The 21954-nt window shown below is 33.4% G+C and overlaps 2 protein-coding genes across 3 annotated transcripts in view; one reads left to right on the top strand and one right to left on the bottom strand.

Annotated features, from left to right (window-relative positions):
* Positions 1–21954, top strand: part of wwc1 (WW and C2 domain containing 1) — a 462139-nt gene that overhangs the window by 149526 nt on the left and 290659 nt on the right. The window lies entirely within an intron of this gene.
* Positions 1–21954, bottom strand: part of gemin5 (gem (nuclear organelle) associated protein 5) — a 45910-nt gene that overhangs the window by 20217 nt on the left and 3739 nt on the right. For both annotated transcript variants that reach the window (XM_087301740.1, XM_087301741.1), the window contains exons 5-18: positions 20224–20325; positions 19995–20127; positions 17653–17815; positions 14815–15027; positions 13599–13684; positions 11376–11458; positions 10879–11015; positions 10381–10454; positions 9116–9297; positions 8838–8977; positions 5380–5551; positions 3006–3224; positions 2761–2877; positions 1100–1222 (exon numbers count right to left, since the gene is read on the bottom strand). In XM_087301740.1, coding sequence (XP_087157866.1) covers positions 1100–1222; positions 2761–2877; positions 3006–3224; positions 5380–5551; positions 8838–8977; positions 9116–9297; positions 10381–10454; positions 10879–11015; positions 11376–11458; positions 13599–13684; positions 14815–15027; positions 17653–17815; positions 19995–20127; positions 20224–20325 — 1944 coding nt within the window. The remainder of the gene's footprint in view (positions 1–1099; positions 1223–2760; positions 2878–3005; positions 3225–5379; positions 5552–8837; positions 8978–9115; positions 9298–10380; positions 10455–10878; positions 11016–11375; positions 11459–13598; positions 13685–14814; positions 15028–17652; positions 17816–19994; positions 20128–20223; positions 20326–21954) is intronic.

Below are 21954 nucleotides of genomic sequence, written 5' to 3'. Positions count from 1 at the left end.
CCTTCTTATTTATTTACTAAATATTTCATGATTACTTACTATTTACTTATTTAGTGACTGTTTGTTTATTTTTCTATTTATTTACCTATTTATTTTATTAACTATATATTTTATTTATATATATTTTTTATTTTTTATTATTTATTTTTTATTATTTATTTATTTTTTTTATTATTTATTTACTTACTATTTATTGATTTACTTCGTTTATTTATGTACTTACTGTTTATTTTTTACTTACTATTTATTATTTTTACTTACTATTTATTTACTTAATATTTATTTAATTACTATTTACTTACCATCTATTCATTTACTTATTATTTATTTAAAAAAATAAATGATCCAACATGTATTTTATACATAATTGACACTGTAATACTTGTTTATCTATTTATTTATTTACTTACTATTTATATATTTATTTATTTTATGTATTTAATTACAGTTTATTTATTTACGTACCATTTTTATTTATTTATTATTTATTTAATTTACTTAGTTTATTTATTTACTTAATGTTTATTTATATTTTTAAACTATTTATTGATGTTCTTAATGTTTTTTTATTGGGCAGCACAGTGGAGTAGTGAGTAGCACAACCTCACAGCAAGAAGGTTCTTGGTTCGAGCCCTGACTGGGTCAGTTGACGTTTCTGTGTGGAGTTTGCATGTTCTCCCTGTGTTTGCATGGGTTTCTGCCAGGTGCACCGGTTTTCCTCACAAGTCCAAAGACATGCTAAATGGGTGAATTGGGTAAACTACATTGTCCGTGTATGGGCATCCGCTGCGTAAAACATAAGCTGGATAATTTGGCGGTTCATTCTGCTGTGGCGACCCCAGATTAATAAAGGCACTAAGCCGAAAAGAAAATGAATGGATGAACAGGTTATTTATTTACTTACTATTTATTTATTATTTACTTACTCTCTATTTATTTATTTATTTTTTTTAAATATAAATGATCCAAGATGTATTATATACATAATTGAAAGTCAATTATTTATTTATTTAATTTTTGTTTATTTTCTTGCTCTTTATTTAATGATTTACTACTAACTATTATATTATGTTTATGTTTTCCAGCTGATTGTTCTTACCGTGTGAGTGTCTTACAGCAGCAAGAGTCAGGCAGTCCTGCTGGAGCTCGTCTTTGGGTCGGTGATCCATCGAAGTGCTGAGAGGAAGAATAGAGCGCGGCTTTCTCTTTTTTAAAGACAAATCTACAAATCAACAGTAGAGGGGAGATCAGAAGAGTGAAAGCAATATGCAGGACATCAAGCATGCTTTGAAAAATCGAAAACATTTTGAAGGTTCTCTAAAGAGCTGCGATACTAGTAATAACAAACTGCTATTTATATACTTGCTTACTATTTACTTACTAATTTTTTTACTTGTCTAAGTATTAATTTACTTACTAAATGTACATATTACTTAACATTTACTCAATGATTATTTACTTATCTGATGGATTTGCTTATTTAGTAGACTATTTACTTAATTGTCCCTTTATTTAGTACTTCATTACATATTTGATTTATTACTATTTTCATTTATTTATCATGTAAATAGTTAAATAAAATTGGGAAAATATTTAAATAAGTAATTAGTAAATAAATTAGCAAATAAGTCAAAATATGTATGATAGATAAATGAAAAAGTAATAAATTACATAATTTATTAAGTTAATTTTTAAAATTTACTTAGACATTAAAGTAAAAAATTATGTAGTAATAAGTGAAAATAAATTCTAATAATTAAGCAATTAAATAATAATATATGTGCTTGTATAGGTATTTGTTAATTTACATATTTATATTCTTTTACATTTTTGTAATTATTGACCCATTCACTTATTTGCTAACTTATTCATTATTTACTTAATGATCTATTTATTTATTTGATATATTTTTACTATTTTCATTTCTTTAGCTTGCATAAACTTTTTTTTACTTATTTTATTCCCATTTTTTTTAAATATTTGTCTAATTATACTACGTATTTATTTAAAATGTAATTACTTTTTTATGCTAATCTATGATTATGTACTTATCTATTTCCATGTCTTTAGCCATTTGCTAAATTATTTACTTAATTACTCATTTAAATATTAACTTTATTACCTATTTACATATTTAAATTTCACTTATTACTACACATTTACTAATTTCAACAAGTCAGTTTTAAATATGTAAATATTTAATTATGCAAATAATTAAGTAAAAATTAAATCTGTATTCATATAAGAATTTATTCATTTACCCATTTACATCCTTAATTATTTACTTATTTAATAAATTACCCAATTAAACAGATATTTATTAATTAATTTTGTATTTAAATATTTGCTTATTTAGTTACATAAATTCAATTATTTTCTTAACTGTTTACTTATTTACTTAGCTGCTCATTTAATAATTTACTTTCAATTAACAATTTCATTAGACTGGAAATAAAAAATAAACAAATCTTAATTAATATATAACAACAATAATAACAATAATAATTGTAATAATTATTATTATTAATAATATTATTATTTGTATCAATAATATTACTCGAACAATAACTGAAATTACAGCTTCCAAAAAAATGTGTCAACTAGCCACAATTATTATTGCATACTAAATAATAGTTTGGTCACAATCCATTTAGAAGCATTAAATAATCACCTCTATGTATGATCTACTCTCATATTTTAGAATCTGAGCTCTTGTGTTTTCAAATAAATAAATAAAATACCTTTAAGAAAAATACACACCTATTTTGTCTCTTTTCTTCTCCTCTTTGACCTCTTTCTTAACAGCATTGCTGAACTTCTCTCCGTTGTGCAGTCTATCGCTGGCACGTGTGTCCACACTGCTGTCTCTGGACCTGCCTGTGACCCCCGTGATAAAGGTTATTCATCACCCCACACCCACACAAGCAGAGCGACATTTCAAAGGCTGCGCTGGAAGCACAAAAGCGAGAGGAAGCAGAAGAGACAGCGAGTGATGAAAGCGTTACCCGTGACGGATGGAGCGTCTGTGTATTCTTTCTCCTCTTCCTCCTCCTCATTGTCCGATTGGCCTTCTTCTGCTCCGCTGCCTGCTGCTCCTTTCACTTCTTCACCTAAAGGCATTTCACTTTCCTCTGCCTTCATCCCACCCTTTCCTGGCGCCTTCTTTTTCTTCTTGGGCTTTTTCTGCGGCACTCGCTTTTTCTCCATCTCTGTGCGCTTCTTACCTGTTGAAGAAAACATTCAAGTATGCGTACAGATTATGGCATCTTTAGCATATCTTTCCACACGATCGCTGTCTGTTGAATTGCGGATTACACTTTAACCTCTTAACTGTCACCATCCTGATAGTAGTATATATATATTTGGTAATTTATTTTTATTATCTGTTGCCCTACAGGGTTTTGTATTACTTAATTGTATTACTTAGTAGTTTTTTTTTTTTTAATTAAGCAGACTTGAGCGGCCATCCAGATGTGAAGATGTGCTCCCATTTTATGTTTAACTTATTATTTGTCAATTCCTTTCATACTTCAATATCATTATGTTGTTAATTTTAATGAATTCCCCTATCCCCCGATCCAATTGTGTTGTCCCCTCATTTGTGCTGTGGCTGTAACATAATTGGGGGCTCGTCCGGGATATAAACCAGGGACCTCTCGTTTAAGTTTACGTCACTATATTGCAATTAAATCCTATTCGAATCATGATATCTATATTTTGTTGAAAAAGTCTAGATGTATTCTGAATAATTACTATACTGTTGTTGTTTTCTTGTCCTTTATTATACAGGAAGAGTAATAGATAAAAAAAATATATAAAATACTGTCACCCTTGACCTGTGATGCCATTTGCAGTTTCATATTTAAACTATAATATTATAGTCTAAACCAATATATCATTTGAAAGCTTAACATATCTAGTCTCCAAATCTGGTGATTTTTTTTGGTAGATCATACTGAGCAACAATTATTTATTCATTTGCGACAAGGACACTAATCAGAGTTGTAAACCATTACTTCGCTACAGCAATGTCACATTTACATTTCACATTTACAATGTTTTTAAGTGTGTGTCACCATACTGCCCATACTACTTTGGAATTTGATGCCTACTTCACAGATATTGTCAAAAGTATGAACATATATGGTTCATATTCCTCAAAACAGGGGGCGTCTTCTTATGAGTGTAAACTTAATTTCACCTGGTGGTCATGTCTGGTACTGCAGCCAAACAAAATCTTCCTGAAGCTTGTTTTTTTTTTTTTTTTGAGATATCAAATTCAAATTTGGAATTTGAATTATTCCATTATTTAGTTTTGATTTTATGTCAAATTTGGGCTAAAACAGGTTTTGTGAAATACATATTTTATGTAATATAGTAAACTATACATCTATTGTTTTATTATTGTCATAAACTTAAAGGCACATAACTTCTTCTAATTTTACTTTTTGAACTATTTTCACTTTAGCTACAACCGAACAAGAAACTTCATCAAAAAGACACCAAGCTTAAATTTATGCACCAAAGTGTTGAAGATCAGCAATCTTTTAAATTGAACATGTCATTTTCATGTTTATGTTCAAAAAGTAGGGGCATTAAGGTGTTAAAGGGGACCTATTGTGCCACTTTTTACACATGAAAAATAAGTGTGTTTGTGATGTTTCAGCTCAAAATACCCCACAAAATGTTTTTATAACCATTTAAAACTGTGCCTTGTATTGTGCTGTTTTGGTCACTGTCACTTTAAATTTAAATGAGATTGTGATCCCAGCCCTCTTTTTCCTTTGATTTAGCATCAAGTGGCAACCTCCCACTCTCCCTCTTTAAGCTAATTTGGAAGTGATTGAAATTGCAATTCATTGACTGACCACTGGGGGCTGGCTCCAAAACAGAGTGAATTTCTATTGACTCTAATGTAAAACACCCAACATTACAACACAAACAGATGTTTGCAGCCTGGTATAAAAAAGATTTTGGTGTATATAGTTATTATTACCTTTCATGACAACTGTGAGTGGGTGAATTGTTTTATAACTCAATTTATATAAATTTAATATAAAGCCTTAATTTTACATTTTTATATTATAGGCTCTACACAATGCTTTGTACTTTCTACTGTTTTTTTTTTGTTATATAACACATTATTGTCGGAGTACACATGAAAATAGTTATATGGTTAAATAGATTAGTATCTCAAATTGTAGTAAACTGTGAGTTGAGTGAATTGCTACATTCCTAGTAATACAGTTTTGAGTCCATATCTCTTATCCCTAATGATTCCCAACCCTAAAGGGACTCATTATAAATTATGTTAAGGAAAGTATGGTTTAAAAACTTCACTCAATGAATTCAAAATTCAATAATTGCTGCTATACATACTCTTAGGTGGTGTGATGTGTTCCTGCTTGGAAACGGCCCATTCCTGAAGGGTGAAGTCATCTCCGCCGGTCCAGATCAGGTCAGGGTGAACAGCAGACCACTGAACACACAGCAGACGACCCGAGTGACCCCTGTAGTTACACACCGGCTCCTCTTTCAACACATCCCACACCTGTAGAAACCATTCCAAATTATTATTATATAATAAGAGAACCAGTTTAGATGTAAAGGGTAATGAAACAAACTTTATTGGTGTAATATTACAACAGCAACAGTTATCAAAACTAGCCATGAGGTCTTTTTCCTGAGAAGTACTGTCAGCTGGCCAACAGCAACATCAAGCAAATCAACAAAAAAATCAACAACTGGAGCATGTAGGTCAATGTGATTAAAGCTGTTATATTTGAATGTTGTGTTTTGTGCTTAATAGTAATGAATATAGTCATAGGTTTTATGATTAAAACCGTAAAAAGGAATGTGAATGTCACAGAACTAACATGAACGTAAATTAACATTTTTGAAACTAGGGCTGTCAATTGATTAAAAAAATTAACTAATTAATCACACTTTATTTTTGTAATTAATCATGATTAATCGCGAAAAGCCATATTTATTACAGAAATAAAAAACAGACATGTAAGTGGCATAAAATATTGATTACAAACAATTGTACTTATTGTAAAGTTGTATTACGAGTTGAGAACATTAATTATAAAGTTTTTGCTTAGTCCTTCTTACCATTTAGCCAGTTGCTAAGACAGTCCAGTCTATTGACATTATCCGGGGACAATGTGGCCAAGGGGTACAAGGGGTACACGTACCAAAGACTATAGACTTTTTACAGGGACTTTGGTCACAACATCTCTAAACATTTAGTTCTAAACAACTTTAAAGGATATGGACGCCGCAAAGACTATAATATAAATATAGAATGCCGTAAAGAGACTTTGGACACCGTCAGCGATGCTAGGAAACACAAACACACACACACTAGGCTTGCCACCATAGAGGGTGTTGACGGTATTATCGGTTTTAAGACGCAATATCACTTTTCCACCGTGACACTGTCCCCCCACGAATACCCCCGTTTAAGTATTAGTTTTTTATTAAATATTTATTGGAATTAAATGGAAAATATAATTCTAAATAATTTACTTAAGTTGAGAGCATGCACTATCATTAAAATCTGAACATAGCTAATGCATCATGAGGAAACACAACTAATGTATACACACCTTCAACGCACCTATTGATGTTTAACAGGTGGGTCGCGGGTAGATAAGATCAATAGCCATTAATAAGCAAAGCATACTCTCATTTTAAAAATCATGCGACCATCATCTCACAATGTTTAATAATAAATAATCTTATTTTTTATTAAAACAAGAGTGATTTAGCAATGCTGCTTCATTAATAAGCCAACTGCAGAGAAACAAAACAACCATCTCGGCAACCGCAGTGATAACTTTTTCCAAAGTTCAGTGTTAACTTTCCAAAGTTAATGTAAAAAAAAATAATCAATAATAACTAGGCTGACCAGAGTGTATCCTGTGTGTGCGCACGCGTATTTTATCACTGAAGCCGCTATATATATATATATACTTACAAAAACTATTGAAATTTAAAAAATCTTTCTGATTTAATTAAAACATTAAATATACACATATACACAGTAGTTTGTCCTGGCTGAAGATCCCAGATCATCAGGTAACTATAGAATAATGTAGAGTTATTTTAAAGAATGATAATTAAACCATATTAACAAAAATAACTGCAAGCAAAAGAAAGCAGGTGAAAAACATTCTGTGTGTGATAATGAAAGGATGATCATGTGCACAGTTAACGCACGTGTTAATAATATTTTAAAAAATGGTCAAAACAAAAGTGGCAACTGCTGCTGCATACTAAAAAATCTGGAGATCTCTTGAGAACAGCAGGACTGTGGGTGCACAAGCGTTTTTTTCCAATCTATTTCAAAGAGAAACGATCACACCAGTTGCCATTCCAGGCACAGTTATTTTGCACAAGTAAACAGGAGCTTTTTAAGCACTTGCGCGCTTCAAATCAGCTGTACCGCCCTTACAACTTTAGTGAGCAAGGACCGCCTGTGTCTCACCGTGTGCCTGATCATCCTCTCATTCGTTATTCACCTGATTTCTTTTGCTTGCACAAACAGTTATCAATCGTGCTGCTTCTCGGTTCTAAGACCACATTTGCGCACATTTAAACTAAAATTCTAATCTTCAGGGACGAGGCAGCTTAAAAAATATTTTCAACCAGCCAAAGTTGCTAGTAGGGTTGTCTATCCTACCCGCCACAGCTGAAATCTACCTTCATTCAATGTGGTTGCGGGTGTTATTGTCAAGCCGTGTATTCATGTGATACATGTTTTTTATAGTCAAATAAACATAAACACACAAAAAAGTATTTACACTAATAGTTCAAGGAACTTTAAAAAAAAGGTTCAGTGTGAAAGCCCCTTTTGACAATATCCTCTAATAATAACAATAGTAATAATAATAATAATAGTAATTATAATAATAAGTTTTATTTATAACGCGCTTTTCTAAAAACCAAAGCGCTTACAAGAAGTAAAATCAACAAAGCACTGTAAAACATTAAAGATATACAAAAAACACAGTAAGAATAAAAGAGATATCACAAATTAAAAACAGTCCTAAAAAGATGAGTTTTAAGTAGCTTCCTAAATCTGTCCAATGAACCAGCATTCCTAATGTTTGTGGGAAAAGCATTCCACAGTTTGGGTGCACGGAAAGAGAACGCCCTCCCTCCCATGGTGCTGAGTTTGCAGCGAGGCTGAAAAAGCGTAGGACCCGAGGCAGAGCGTAGACAGCGAGAGGCAAAGGAAATGGATATCAAGTCACAAATGTAACCTGGAGAGCCATGAACCGCTTTATAAGTAAAAATCATTCATTCATTCATTTTCTTTTCGGCTTAGTCCCTTCATTAATCCGGGGTCGCCACAGCGGAATGAACCGGCAACTTATCCAGCACATTTTTCCGCAGCGAATGCCCTTCCAGCCGCAACCCATCTCTGGGAAAATGTTAAAATCAATGTCCTAAAAACAATACGAGACTTGACGGGCAACCAGAGAAGCTGTTGGAGTACAGGACTGATGTGAGAACAGGATGATGTATGGGTCAACAAACGTGCAACAGAATTTTGGATTTATTGTAAAATCTTGAGAGAATTAGCTGGTAACATTCCGAACACAATTGCAAAAATCCAAGCGAGACATGATAAAAAGCATGGACAAGTTTTTTAGCATCAGGCCTCAAGAGGAAAAGAGCTTACGTAAGCTTTTAATGATAAAAGGCTGTTTGATTTAAATGTTTAAAATGAGGCCTCAGACTAAGCTGAGAGTCCAGAAGAACACCAAGATTACACACTTTCACCACTTTCAGAAAAAAACAAAACAAAGATTGGTGTAACTTGCCTGAGCGGTTCCATCATAACAAACCGTCACCAGATGACCATCATGATGGGGGCTCCAGGCTAAATCAGTGATTTTGTTTGTGTGACCAGAGAGAGTCCTGAAAGGTTCAGTCACAGAAACTGGACTTTCTGATGGGCTTTCTGTGAACAAAAACACCCAATCAGAAGACAACACATTACAAACTTCTCATGGTATATTTTATATACACAATATATGTAGTTTTTGGTATGCCTAGTATTGACAACAAGGTCAATCAAACAAAACTGAAGAGTTCTTACCTACGGCGCTTCTGAGGTCATGAATGTAGATTGTGGCGTTACTGGAGCCTGATGCCAGCAGATACTGCAGCTCATTCTGAGATGAGTGCTGATGGTGCCAGCGCAGTGAATTAATGATCTTATGATGCTGCTGCACTGTACATAAGAGCTTCAGCATTGGAGCCTTCAATACCTCTATGGACCTACAAAAAAAAAAAAAAAAAAAAAACAGATAGGCGAGATGATTAATATAACCTGTAATATACAGCTTTATTTGATTCATAATTCCACCTTTTACATTAATTATCTTTTAAAGCAGGGATCACCAAACTTGTTCCTGGAGGTCCGGTGCCCTGCAGATTTTAGCTCCAACCCTAATTAAACACACCTGAACAAGCTACTAGGTATACTTGAAGCATCCAGGCAGGTTTGTTAAGGTAAGTTTGAGCTAAACCCTGCAGGGACACTTGCCCTCCAGGACCGAGATTGGTGACCCTGCTTTAAAGTATTGCATATGATATACAGTATATCACATTCAAATACAAAATGGAATCAAAATGGAGCATAATCTTATTGTGCACAATTCACTGCGCGGTTTATTCTGGAATGATAAAGAAAAAAAGAATAATAATGGCACAGATGACAAAAAAAAAAAAAAAAAACAATAAAAAAATATATATATTTTAAAATAAATATATATATTTAGGAGAAAAAAGTCCCTTATGGTTATTAATGTATAAATAGTTATTACAATTATTAAAATTATTATAATTTAAAGAGCATTTTATTTTTGTGAAGGCAAAATCTCAAATGTAACATGATCTTTCAGAATCATTCTAAAACCCAGATTTTCTGCTCAAAAAAACATTCATTATAGTCGGCACAATAGCCTAGCCGTTAGCATGCCAACCAATGGTGCAGTAGCACGTCAGGGTGTCCCGAGTTCAAATCCCGGCTCGAGGACGTTTCTCCTTGATCATTTTAGTACATGTTTGCTGAAAAGTGTTTACGTCAATTTCAGGTTTGTTTTAAATAAATATAAATACACACACATTACATTTATAATACTGTAGCCTAAATATTAAACTGAGACAAAAAAATTTAATTGTGAGACCACTAATATATTTAAAAGATGTATATTAATCTAAACTATTAACATGTTAATCCACAAATTTATATTACTAAATTTATAACTAATGTTAACAAATTCAACCTTGTTGTAAAGTGTCACAAAAAACAAACCATTAACATTTTACTAAAATTTTAAAATGAAAACATTATATTACCCATCTTCATTTCCAATGGCCAAAATGCTGCCGTCTGGCTTCCAGCTGAGGTCTGTGTGTGGGGGCATCTTATGCTGAACCACACAAAAACATTTTATTTAGATGAACATTTCCAAGCTCGTTTTATACTTACAATGCATGTTGGACCCTTATTTTGAAAATGGCATACACATCATGTATGTATCAATGCCAATCTAAAGAGGCAGGTCTATTTAATTGCATCTTTAATTGGTTTAACCTGCATATTGTGAAATTTTCAGTGTCTGTATATGTGTTATAGAGAAAGCATCATGAGCTGTTGAAGCATTAGAACAAAGCACATTAATATTCACGACCCTTCCAAATATGGTCAAAACCAATCCTATCACATTAGGGCCTATTCCTATTTTTTAGGAATGTACTTGTAAAGCTGGAAAACATTCTGCTGTCTCTGAAAAGTTTTTGATCTAGCAAAGCCAAATGTATTAACAAAGCATAGCAAGCGAGATCTCCTCATACTTTGATGTTGTTGGTGTCTCGAATGAGTTTGTCAATGTTACTGGCCTCCCCAGACAATTTCCAGGGGTCGTGCTGAAAAATGACTCCCTCTCCAGCACAACTGTACAAACTGTAGGCCGGCTTGTCTCCAGCTCCACCTGAGACACACACGCACATACGCACAATTATTAATGCCAGCATCACTAGCATTATTGCTTATACTTCAGCAAATCCCTCTGAACAAACAAAAGTAATTATCTCCACCCCCCGGAGCACTTGAGATGGATATGGTGATGTATGTCTCATTTATCAGTAGCGGCGGCGGCAAAATTACGTTTTCATTACTTGATTATGCAACAGCTCTAGAGAGGGAAAGTAAGCGTTTTGTTCAGAGCCGGGCATCATTTACTGCTGATGAATGGTTTTTGGCGGCAATCCAAGTTCAATGTTTACTGGCTCATGTGGGTGTGTGTGTGTGTGTGTGTGTGTGTGTGTGTGTGTTTTATGAACTAACTTACCAAAAGACATAGGTGGCAAAGGAGGACCCCATGAGAGGGAGTAGACAGTCCTGCGGTGGTAAGTGCTTGAGATTTGCGGAGGTCTGTGGATGAAAAGAATGAAGTGTCAATTTATTATTTAAATAAATATTTCAAACGTTAATTGAATTCCTCTGCCATCAGTCATTCTAACTCTATGAATATTGTATACACATTTTTCTGTGATGAGTCTTGCATTTTAAAGGTGCCATAGAATTAAAATCTGGATATACCACGACGTAGCTAAACAATAAATGTTCAGTATATGAAAATAACTCACCATAAGCAAAGCCATTTGTTACATCGTACTCATGTAAATGCAGCGAGTTTAAAATCCTGGCAAAAATCTGGCCAATAGGAACACAACATGAGTGCGACGATCTGATGATGATGATGAAAAGCATATGTTTGTCACATACACTTTTACTTGTAGTGAAATTGGACCCCCACCCCTCTCCCCTAAATTACATATTTATTCAGTGCCACCCTTAAGAGGCAGGACTGTTTATTGCATCTTTGATAGGTTTAACTTGCATATTGCGAAATTTTTAGTGAGTGTATATTTGAGAAAGAGAGAGAGTTTCATGCGTATAGAAGTATACAACGAACAAAGTACATCAGTATTGGTGACCCTTCCAAAATATGGTCAAAACCAACCATATCACATTAGGCCCAATTCTTATTTTTGGCAATGTACTTGTTAAAGTGAAGAGAAAACATTTTACTGTTTCTGGGGAATTTTTACAAAGCCTCATGCGTCCTATGTAGATATCAGAAAACAACTTATCATTGAATCAATACATTCTATGGCACCCTTAAACGGTTTGTTCACCCCAAAATTTTAATTTACTCAACTAATGTTATTTTAAATCTATAGATAATTTATACTAGTAATTTATACTAAATATTAATGCCAGCATCACTAGCATTATTACTAGTGCCTTTGTAACACAAATGAAGAACTTTTTAAGTTGAACCGGAAGCTCCTATGGCGTTGCATGGTTTTTACAATGACTATTTTTGCACTTCTTTTTGCCTTTTCTTATTTGCATAAAACAGATGGAGTGGAGTGGTTCAAAGCTAAGCTGTCAAAATGTTCTCATCCAAAAAAAAATATATATATATAATATATATATATATATATATATATATATATATATATATATATATATATATATATATATATATATATATATATATATAATAAAAGCCATCTGAGAGCAGAAAAAAACTTTCAGATTCCTATCAAAGACAACACAGATCAATTGATTTATATTCTTGAGGTGATCAATGTAAGCAAACAAAAGTAAATAGTGTAAATATTGATTTTATGACTTTATCAAAAAATTGTGGTAATTTTAAATAAATCATTTTTAAAGTTTTTATAATGAACCAATAAAATTAAATTACATCCACACATTTTTTTTTAGATATTTTTTTCTAAATGGACTTGGATTGCCGTTTGACAGAGAGCACACTGTTCCAGTGTTGCCAACTTCTTATTTGGTTGTAGACAACACGATGCTGAGCCGGCATCGCCGATCCTCCGCCCCGCCCCCGTTGCAAGCCCGCTCGCGAAAAAACATATACTTAGGCCTCGTTTACACAAATACATCTTAGTGTTAAAATGGTATTTAGAACAAAAAAAATCCACATCCACACCGTGTTTTACCTAGCATTTCTGAACAGCCCTTCGTCCGTGAAAACGCACATCACGTGACCACACACACGGAGACACAGACACTGTCATGCGCTCCTCTGAGCTCCAGAGAGCAGTGCATGTCGGACAGTTTATCAAGGATGTACCGCTGTTTCACATCTCACTACAGTTGTTAAACGTGATATTCAGATTTCCCAAGTCCTTCGGACTCTCTGTCATTTTCACATGATGACAATGCCATCGCCCATCGCGATGTTTCACATTAGACATCGTACGATGCCAAATTAATAGACATTGCCCAACCCTAGCACAGACTATCAAGGGAAGAATAAGAATCTCTTTTTAAATTAAAATACCTTCATTTGTTCTCTGAAGATAAGTGAATGCCATGAATTTGTGACAACATGAGAGTGAACATATAATGGTTTTATTTTCATTTAACCCTAATATTGAAGATTATATCAAATGTATTTTTGCAGAACTTCCAACATTTCTTATATGTAAGTGCAAATCATTGAAGCATAATGGTATATATATTTTCTTACCTGTTCGAGTAAACCTCATAGATGCCAACTTTACCATCATCGGTACCAAAAGCCAGCGAGCCTTCTTTAAGTGGATGCCATGCCAACTGTAAGAAAAGTGTGGAAAAAGTTACATTTATGACCTTGTTTACCCTTATCCTGATGTTCACATAATCTTGGATCTGGCACGTATTCCGAGCAGATGTTAGTTATGGTCATAGATGAGTTCAGTTCAGTCAATTGGTAGTCTGAATTAAACTGAACTTTAAGTGACATTTATACTAAACTAAACTGAATTTTAATTTAACTAGAATTACACCAGCACACTATCATTACTCTCCAGCCTGCTTGACTTCAGACTGGTTTATACTTGAAGCATCGGCAAGTTCACTTGGGTACATGCAGTGAATGTGACATCATCATACTGTTGATGGAAGCTCAATTTGGGTGTGCATGACATCATTTCAACTGGCATTTTTTGTAACCTTGTGCGTGGCTCCATGCAAGTCTGGCCAGGCTGGGGGAATTTACACATGCAATACCACAATAAATCCAAAACAACCGCCTGATGTCAAGTTATTGAGGAAAGTACTTTAAGATGCTTTGAGAGAAAACAATGCATATATTTTGTGCACAGGCTGTCCAATGCTTGAAGTAGAGTATTTTTCATTTGTATTGTATAAACGTTTTTGCATTAGGTACGCAGATAGCATGGACATGTAACACGTAGGCCACGTTACTAATTCAAACAGATGTATAAATAGCAAACATTTTCATGAGAATACTTCAATATTATTCACAATATATTCATTTTATTCATTCATTCATTGATTTTCCTTTAGCTTAGTCTCTATTTCAGAGGTCTCCAAAGCGGAATAAACAGCCAACTATTCCTGCATATGTTTTACGAAGTGGATGTCCTTCAAGTCACAACCCAGTACTGAGAAACACTCACTTTTCCATCATAACAGTTACTTCGAGTCACCCCCTGTTGTTGCAAAAAAAGTACAAAAAGCCTTCACAACTGAGCAGAAGTGCATGCTGCAGACCCAGGCGAAAGTATAAATCAACATTTACTGGAATGTTCCAAAATGTTACATATTGTTATGGCTTTTTCATCTATGTTAAGCTGCTCTGACACAATTTGCAATGTAAAAGTGCTACAGAAATGAACATTTTTAAGAAACTGATTGGTACTTTGTCAAACATTATTGAGAATTAAACACATCTGACTTACAGCTGTGACTTTAGATTTGATGCCTTGCCAGAATGTTTTGATGTCATACTGGTTCTGAATAGACAAGGTGTTCCACACGCGGATCATGCTGTCCCCGACACCTAGAGCCAGACAGCCTGTGCCCACCGGAGAGAAGCTGAGACAGTACACAAACCCACCCAGAGTGGGCAGAGTCCAACAGCACTCCAGAGACTCCAGGTCCCAACACTTAATCTGAAATCACACATCCATATTGACAGATAAGTGTGGAGGAAGACAACAACTGAAGTCAGGAAGGTTTGAGATGCAGAAGAGACATAAAAAAATGAGTTAGCCAACCTTATTCATAATTAACCAACATTTGCTTAAAATGCTTATTTATAATACATTTATTTAAAGTGACCTTGATTTTTTTTTTCAGCTTGGAGTCATCTTGCCATCACCCTAATCATTTGCTCCATCCACAGATTCTCAATTGGATTTAAGTCAGGCTGGGCCACTGCAAATTTTTAATGTTTTTTTTTTCTGCTGACAATTTCTTCATCAATATATATTACAATTTAAACTAATTATTTTCTATTCATTTTAAAATCCAATTAATTCATGTGCTTTTCAGTCCACATGGTAACATTATTTTCTGCCTAATAACCATTTATTATAATTATCGGTGTTGAACACATTTGTGTACAGTTTTTTTAAAGGAATCAAAAATCTAAAGAACAGCTTTTATCTCTAATAGAAATATTTTTAAATGTCTTGCAGTCACTGTTGATATATTGAATACACCCTTGCTGAATATATTAATTAGTTTCTTTCCAAACAAACAAAAAGAAATACAAAATAAATAATAATTATTTCTGACCCAAGACCTTTGCTTTGAACAATGTATAATTACTAAAGAGCTTTTTGTTTTTCAGGCAAATATCTATACGGTCTTTTATGCAAATGTTATCATATGGTATTATTTAATGTCATATGGTTTTATTTAATTATCTTTATGGCAAAAACAACTCAGAATAACATAAATATACTGTAAATACAATACAATTCCATTGAATACTATTTAAACAAACATCCACATTCTATTACAATAGACTTTTTACAGGGTTCATACACATTTTTACTACTGACAATCCATGACTTTTCCAAGACTTAAGTACATTTTCATGCTGTAATGTTTCATGTTATATCTACATATACAGTTGAAGTCAGAATTATTAGCCCCCTTTTGATTTTTTTTTCTTCTGTTTTTAATATTTCCCAAATTATGTTTAACAGAGCAAGGAAATTTTCACAGTATGTCTGATAATATTTTTTCTTCTGGAGAAAGTCCTATTTGTTTTATTTTGGCTAAAATAAAAGCAGTTTTAAATTTTTTAAAAACCAATTTTGGGACAAAATTATAAGCCCCTTTCAGCTCATTTTCTTTCAATAGTCTACAGAACAAACCATCGTTATACAATAACTTGCCTAATATCCATTACCTGCCTAGTTCACCTTATTAACCTAGTTATGCCCTTAAATGTCACTTTAAACTGTACAGAAGTGTCTTGAAAAATATCAAGTAAAATATTATTTACTGTCATCATGACAAAGATAAAATAAATCAGTTATTAGAAATAGGTTTCTAAAACTATTGTGCTTAGAAAGTGCTGAAACAATATTCCCTCCATTTAACAGACATTTGGGAAAAAAATAAACAGGGGCGCTAATAAGTCAAGGGGGCTAATAATTCTGACTTCAACTGTACATGGTAAATAATAATAAATAAGAAAAACAATGACATTCAAATTTATTACAGCATATCATACATGCAACAATCTATTTTGTTTAAATTCCGTTTTATATCTATGTAAAATTGATTTCGATCATGCTTACACAGCACTAACAATGCGAGAGCAAGTTTTTGGGCAAGGACAGAAAAGAAGTAAAGACAACTTACCTATATTCAAGTTAGGGCTGCACAATATTTGTTTCAGCATTGATATCGCAATGTGTGCATCCGCAATAGTCACATCGCAGGATATGCAATTCTGGGATTATAGTTTAATATAGAGTTTAATTATAATGAAGTAAAAGTTTATCATCTGCATGCATTTTTAAAGAGATTTTAAATTTTATTTTTAATTTTAAAGAGCCATTTTCATTACACCCTTCGCTTGTTTCAAACATTTTTGAGTTTTATAACTCCTTTTCATTTTGAAAATGGGGATAAGGGAAGCTTATTAAAAAACAAAATGAACTAATCAAATTTGCAATCTCAAAAAAATCTGATTACTTCTGTCATGAAAAAAGTTAAATGAAATATGTTTTAATGTACAAACAGGGATCATATGGTCTAGGAAAACTTGGAAAAGTCATGGATTTTTCGAATAGCACGCAGCCCTAATTCAAGTATACAGATATTTGTTAAACGAATCCATGACTTTTCCAAAACTTAGTGGATTTTTCTGTTTTTCCAAAACTTTTCCAGGCATGGAAAATGCCATGTCAAAATGACATGACTTTGTCCATGACCGTATGAACCCTGTTTGTACATTAAAACATATTTCATTTAACTTTTTTCATGACAGAAGTCGTCAGATTCTTTTGGATTGCAAATTTGATTCATTCATCCTGTTTTGTAATAAGCTTCCCCCATCCCCATTTTCAAAATGAAAACACATAATTATGCTACAAATGTTATTTTTACACATTTAATAATGATGATTTGATTGCATGATGAATGTCACATTAAAATAATATTGTATTAGTATACCATAACTTAAAAAAGTTTGAGTAATAAAAGGTATTTATCATGCGTTTTGTAAGGAGATTGGTGAAAGTTTTCAAGCACACACTAATGTAGAAAGTTCTTACCTCTCTGTCCATGGAGGTGCTGAGCAAAAGTTCTCTGTCCCCGCAGCGAAAGGAGCTCATGTTGAAGACAATTCGGCTGTGATTCTGTCCATCTGAAGAACTGCCCAGCAGACTCCACTTCTGCTTGCCTGACTTCATGAGATCCCAGACCACGATCTCACCACTGCATTGAATCAATTCACATTCATTTATTAAAAAAAACAACTGACAAAACATTCTACAACTAGAGATGCATTATTAGTCAAACAAACTCATGCCATTTTATTTACACATTTGAATGTTTATTAACTAGGGACACACCAAACTTTTGGTGGCTGTGAAAAAAAATAAAAAATTCTCCCAAAAAAGAAAAATGAGCTGAAAAAAGGCCATTGTGCACTTTCTGAACCACAACCAGCAATGTTCAATGCAGTGGTTTCACTGTCCCTCTAGCCATAGAGATGTTTCCGTTAAAAGATGTGATTTATGTGAACTGGAATAGCACAAAAACATTTGCAAATAAAGCACCATTTCCATTCAACTAGTCAAAGAGATCAAAATTGTCACTTCCTGATAAATATAAAAAAAAATTTAATAAATTTGCTGCAGATGGAAATGGCACTGTGGGCCTTTTTATTATATAATAAATGACTTTTGCCTTAGAAGATGAAGATAAAGGTCTGCATTCCCGCGGGCGCCACGGGACCGGGTCAGATTTCTGCGGCGCGGTTATGAATTTACAAATAAATCGTGGGAGCGGTCGGTAACGGGTTTAATTTGGGGCGGGAGTGGGCTGTCTAGCAATATCGCTCCCGACTCCCGAGCGAGCACGCGTATGTATGTGTGTAAATTAAATAGCGCAATGCTGTGTTAAGCTTGTTTGTTGCTCTGTGTGTGTGTGTGTGTGTGTGTGTGTGTGTGCGCGAATGAGAGAGAGAGCTTTTCCTGTGTGTGTGCTTGGTGCTTATGTGTGTGTGTTAGTGGGCGCGCGGGCATAAATATGAGAGAGAGAGAGAGAGAGAGAGAGAGAGAGAGAGAGAGCTTTGTCTGTGTGTGTATGTGCTTGGTGCTGTGTGTGTTTATACAGACAGCTTTTTATAGGCTGTCTGGACTGTATAGCTGGGTGGTTTTTGGTTTTGTTCTCCCCCACTCTTTAGTGGGATCGGGCGCGGCAGGTAGAAAACGGGGCGGGGCGGGCAGCGGGACAACAAGTGCTTAATATAAGCAGGAGCGGTCGGGTTCAGGCTAAATTCTGGCGGGTGCAGGCGGGAGCGGGATTCAAAATTTAGTCCCGCGCAGATCTTTAGATGAAGATGAAATCATTCGGGAGAGCAGTTTGTTAGGTGATAATACTGAACAACTTTGATGACAGACTATCTAAGACACTTTAGAATGATTAAAACAACATATCAGATTTTGTGCAATGTTGTTGGTCTATTGGTTTATCGAATAACGTTGTCCCATCATGCCCCGATTCTGACAGAAAATCGTATTGCCATTGCGCTGTATAAATTGGCTGTGTGTCAATAATAATACTGGGATATGATCCACTTGGATATTCTCCACCATTTGAATGGTTTGTTAGTAAAACTATCATTCAATGTTAAATTATATGTTTAGGTTTGCTTTATATTTATCTATCATAAAAACAATATTACGCATGGCAATTTAACATGATATTAGTATCACACACATATCTATTCAAAGCTCTTATGAGTTCACTGTGTTCACTATTTTCTTTTTGTATTCCATACAGTACAGTAATATTCAACACATCAGTAAGATTGCTGGAGATAATAATGCCATCTCATTCACCCGGTTATCGTGCGTTGCACATATTTAAAAAAAACAATTGTCACATATAAATTTTTTTCAGATCTTTTACTGTCAAAAAATGTGATCAGTTTAAAAGCTTGTTATTTTTAAAAGAAGTTAAATAAAAAAATGGCTACAAAATTACTTCATAATATTTAATAAAATAAATAATTATTACAATGAAAAGCTGTTTTTGCAGAATAATGCCATGCCATCTTTTGTAGAATAATGCCATCTTCTTAACCCAGTTATTGTGCTTTGTGTGTGTGTGTATATATATATATATATATATATATATATATATATATATATATATATATATATATATATATATATATATATATATATATATATATATATATAAAATCAATTGCAGCAAATTTAATTTTGGTAGAACTTCTAGCAAATTACTTGTTTTGTTTAGATGCATATTAATTTTTTAAATCTCTATTTTAAATAGAGATTAAATCAATGAACTAAATCAATAATTCTGGGCCCACTCTGTCTCCAACACAATAGTCATTTACAGCAAATCTACACAACTATACCCAAAACAGCTGGACACAATCTGCGAAGGTCTCTCTTTCGGCCAGTGCACAGTCAGCCAGAGTCTTTCCTTCACTGTTGGATCAACTCCTGCTCCTCTTCTTTTTAGGAAGGGAAGTTTCAGGGTCATTACACCTGAGAACAGACAACTGTGAGTAAAATGACACTTTACTGAACACAGCTTTAAACTAGTTTAGCTCGAGTTTTGAGTAACGAGTGTCTGCTTGTCACCTTTTCTTCTGGCTGTGCTCCATATCCGCATGGTCTGATCTCGACTACCCGAGGCCAAGTAACAGCCTGCTTCTGCTCCTTCTGTCACCCCACTGCTTCCATCTGCAGAAGGAGTCAATGACATTTTATTCACTCAGGAGGTTTCCAAACTATAAACACAAAATCTAAAGAGGAATGTTCATTTCTTTAATTTTATTTAACTTTCATATTCTCTCATGTCAGTTAATTGTCATATGACATGCAAGAAACAAACTGTACTGTATGTTTAAGTGAACATTAATATGTTTACAGTTGATATTTTGAAAAAATATTTTGCAAAGGATTAAGAGCGTGTCCGAATCCACTTTTGGTATTTAAAGGACAGAAAAATACGCTCTGTGCCGCAGTGCATGATCTAACAGGGTTGTGCTTATTCTCTTAATGAGCTAGCAGTAAACATGTCAGGCTGAATGATAAAAATTAATCATTGGCTTCTGCTGTCTTTATTTGTTTCAAAAACACTGATTTATTTAAAATTTAAAACTTCTTTAAATATTTTTTTTTCTGGAGATACTGCCGTCCTAAAAAACAAAAACAAACCTTAGGAACGGTATGACAGTCAAATTTGGCAGTTTTAAAACCTGAACTTTTCCAAACCGCGGTATACCTTGAAAATGGTTATTGTCCCATGTCTAATTGTTCTTGACGCAAAAATATATTCATAGACTTATAACTCAGAGAGAAATACAATGTGAACTAATTGTTATGTGCTGTTAGATGTCTTGTGTTTTTTTATTTTATTTAATACTGTAACTCCCTGACTAATATACATCAATAAAAACAAAAGTTAAACAAAAAAATAATTAGTTTTAAATGCATTTGTATTTCAGTTATTTTAGAAAATTAATCTAGGTAAAACTTAATTTTGATGGTCCATTTGAGTATTAGTAGACTCTCTGCTTAATATCTGTTGATACTGCTCCTTCAACAGACATTTAACTGACTATATGAAACATATACATGTCAACTTACACAAACCCTAACCCCAATCTAAAGCTGGATTTATGCTTGCGCCTGGCACCTCATAGCACCTCTCCGCTGACTGCGTGCGCACCTCACAAAATGGATGAGGCTTTTATACTTGCCCCGTTCGCCGTTAAGATTCTTTAAAACGGCAGGGGGCGATCAAAAGAAACTGACCGTAAAGTCAGGCGGATAAACAGAGAAAGTTTCCAGAACTACGTCATATCATTAATATCATTCAATATTTTTAAACTACTTTTTAAACTATTTTAATGATTATAAGGATTTTTTAACCATTAAAAAATTGTATTCAAACCCTAAATGCATCACTTGCTTTTGTTCATATCTCGAACAGTTTTATCTATTAAAGTTTATTAAAATATTAATGACAACAGAACATGAGTTACTCTACAAAAATATATTTTCATTAAGACAAGAATAAAAGCAAAAAATGTACACTTACTAAAAAAAATACTGATTTTTTATTTTTATTTACCTCTGTCTGCCTAGTTTCTGTCCTCTTCTTATGCTAAAAAGGCAATAATGGTCCAACATTCCTGACCATTATCATTAATACAGCCTAGAAAAAAAGGCCATCAGTATACTGTAAAGAAATAATTTGTTCCTTAATTATAGTTTTGTAACTAATAAATTGTTATAAATTCTAAATTGTAACATATAAATCAGTGTTATTCCTATGACTGGTGGAAAAACATACTTCTATAATTG

Source organism: Danio rerio, chromosome 21, assembly GCF_052040795.2.
Source record: "Danio rerio strain M-AB ecotype USA chromosome 21, GRCz13ab, whole genome shotgun sequence".
Lineage (NCBI taxonomy): Eukaryota > Metazoa > Chordata > Actinopteri > Cypriniformes > Danionidae > Danio > Danio rerio.
This window is presented reverse-complemented; position numbering and strand designations above follow the sequence as displayed.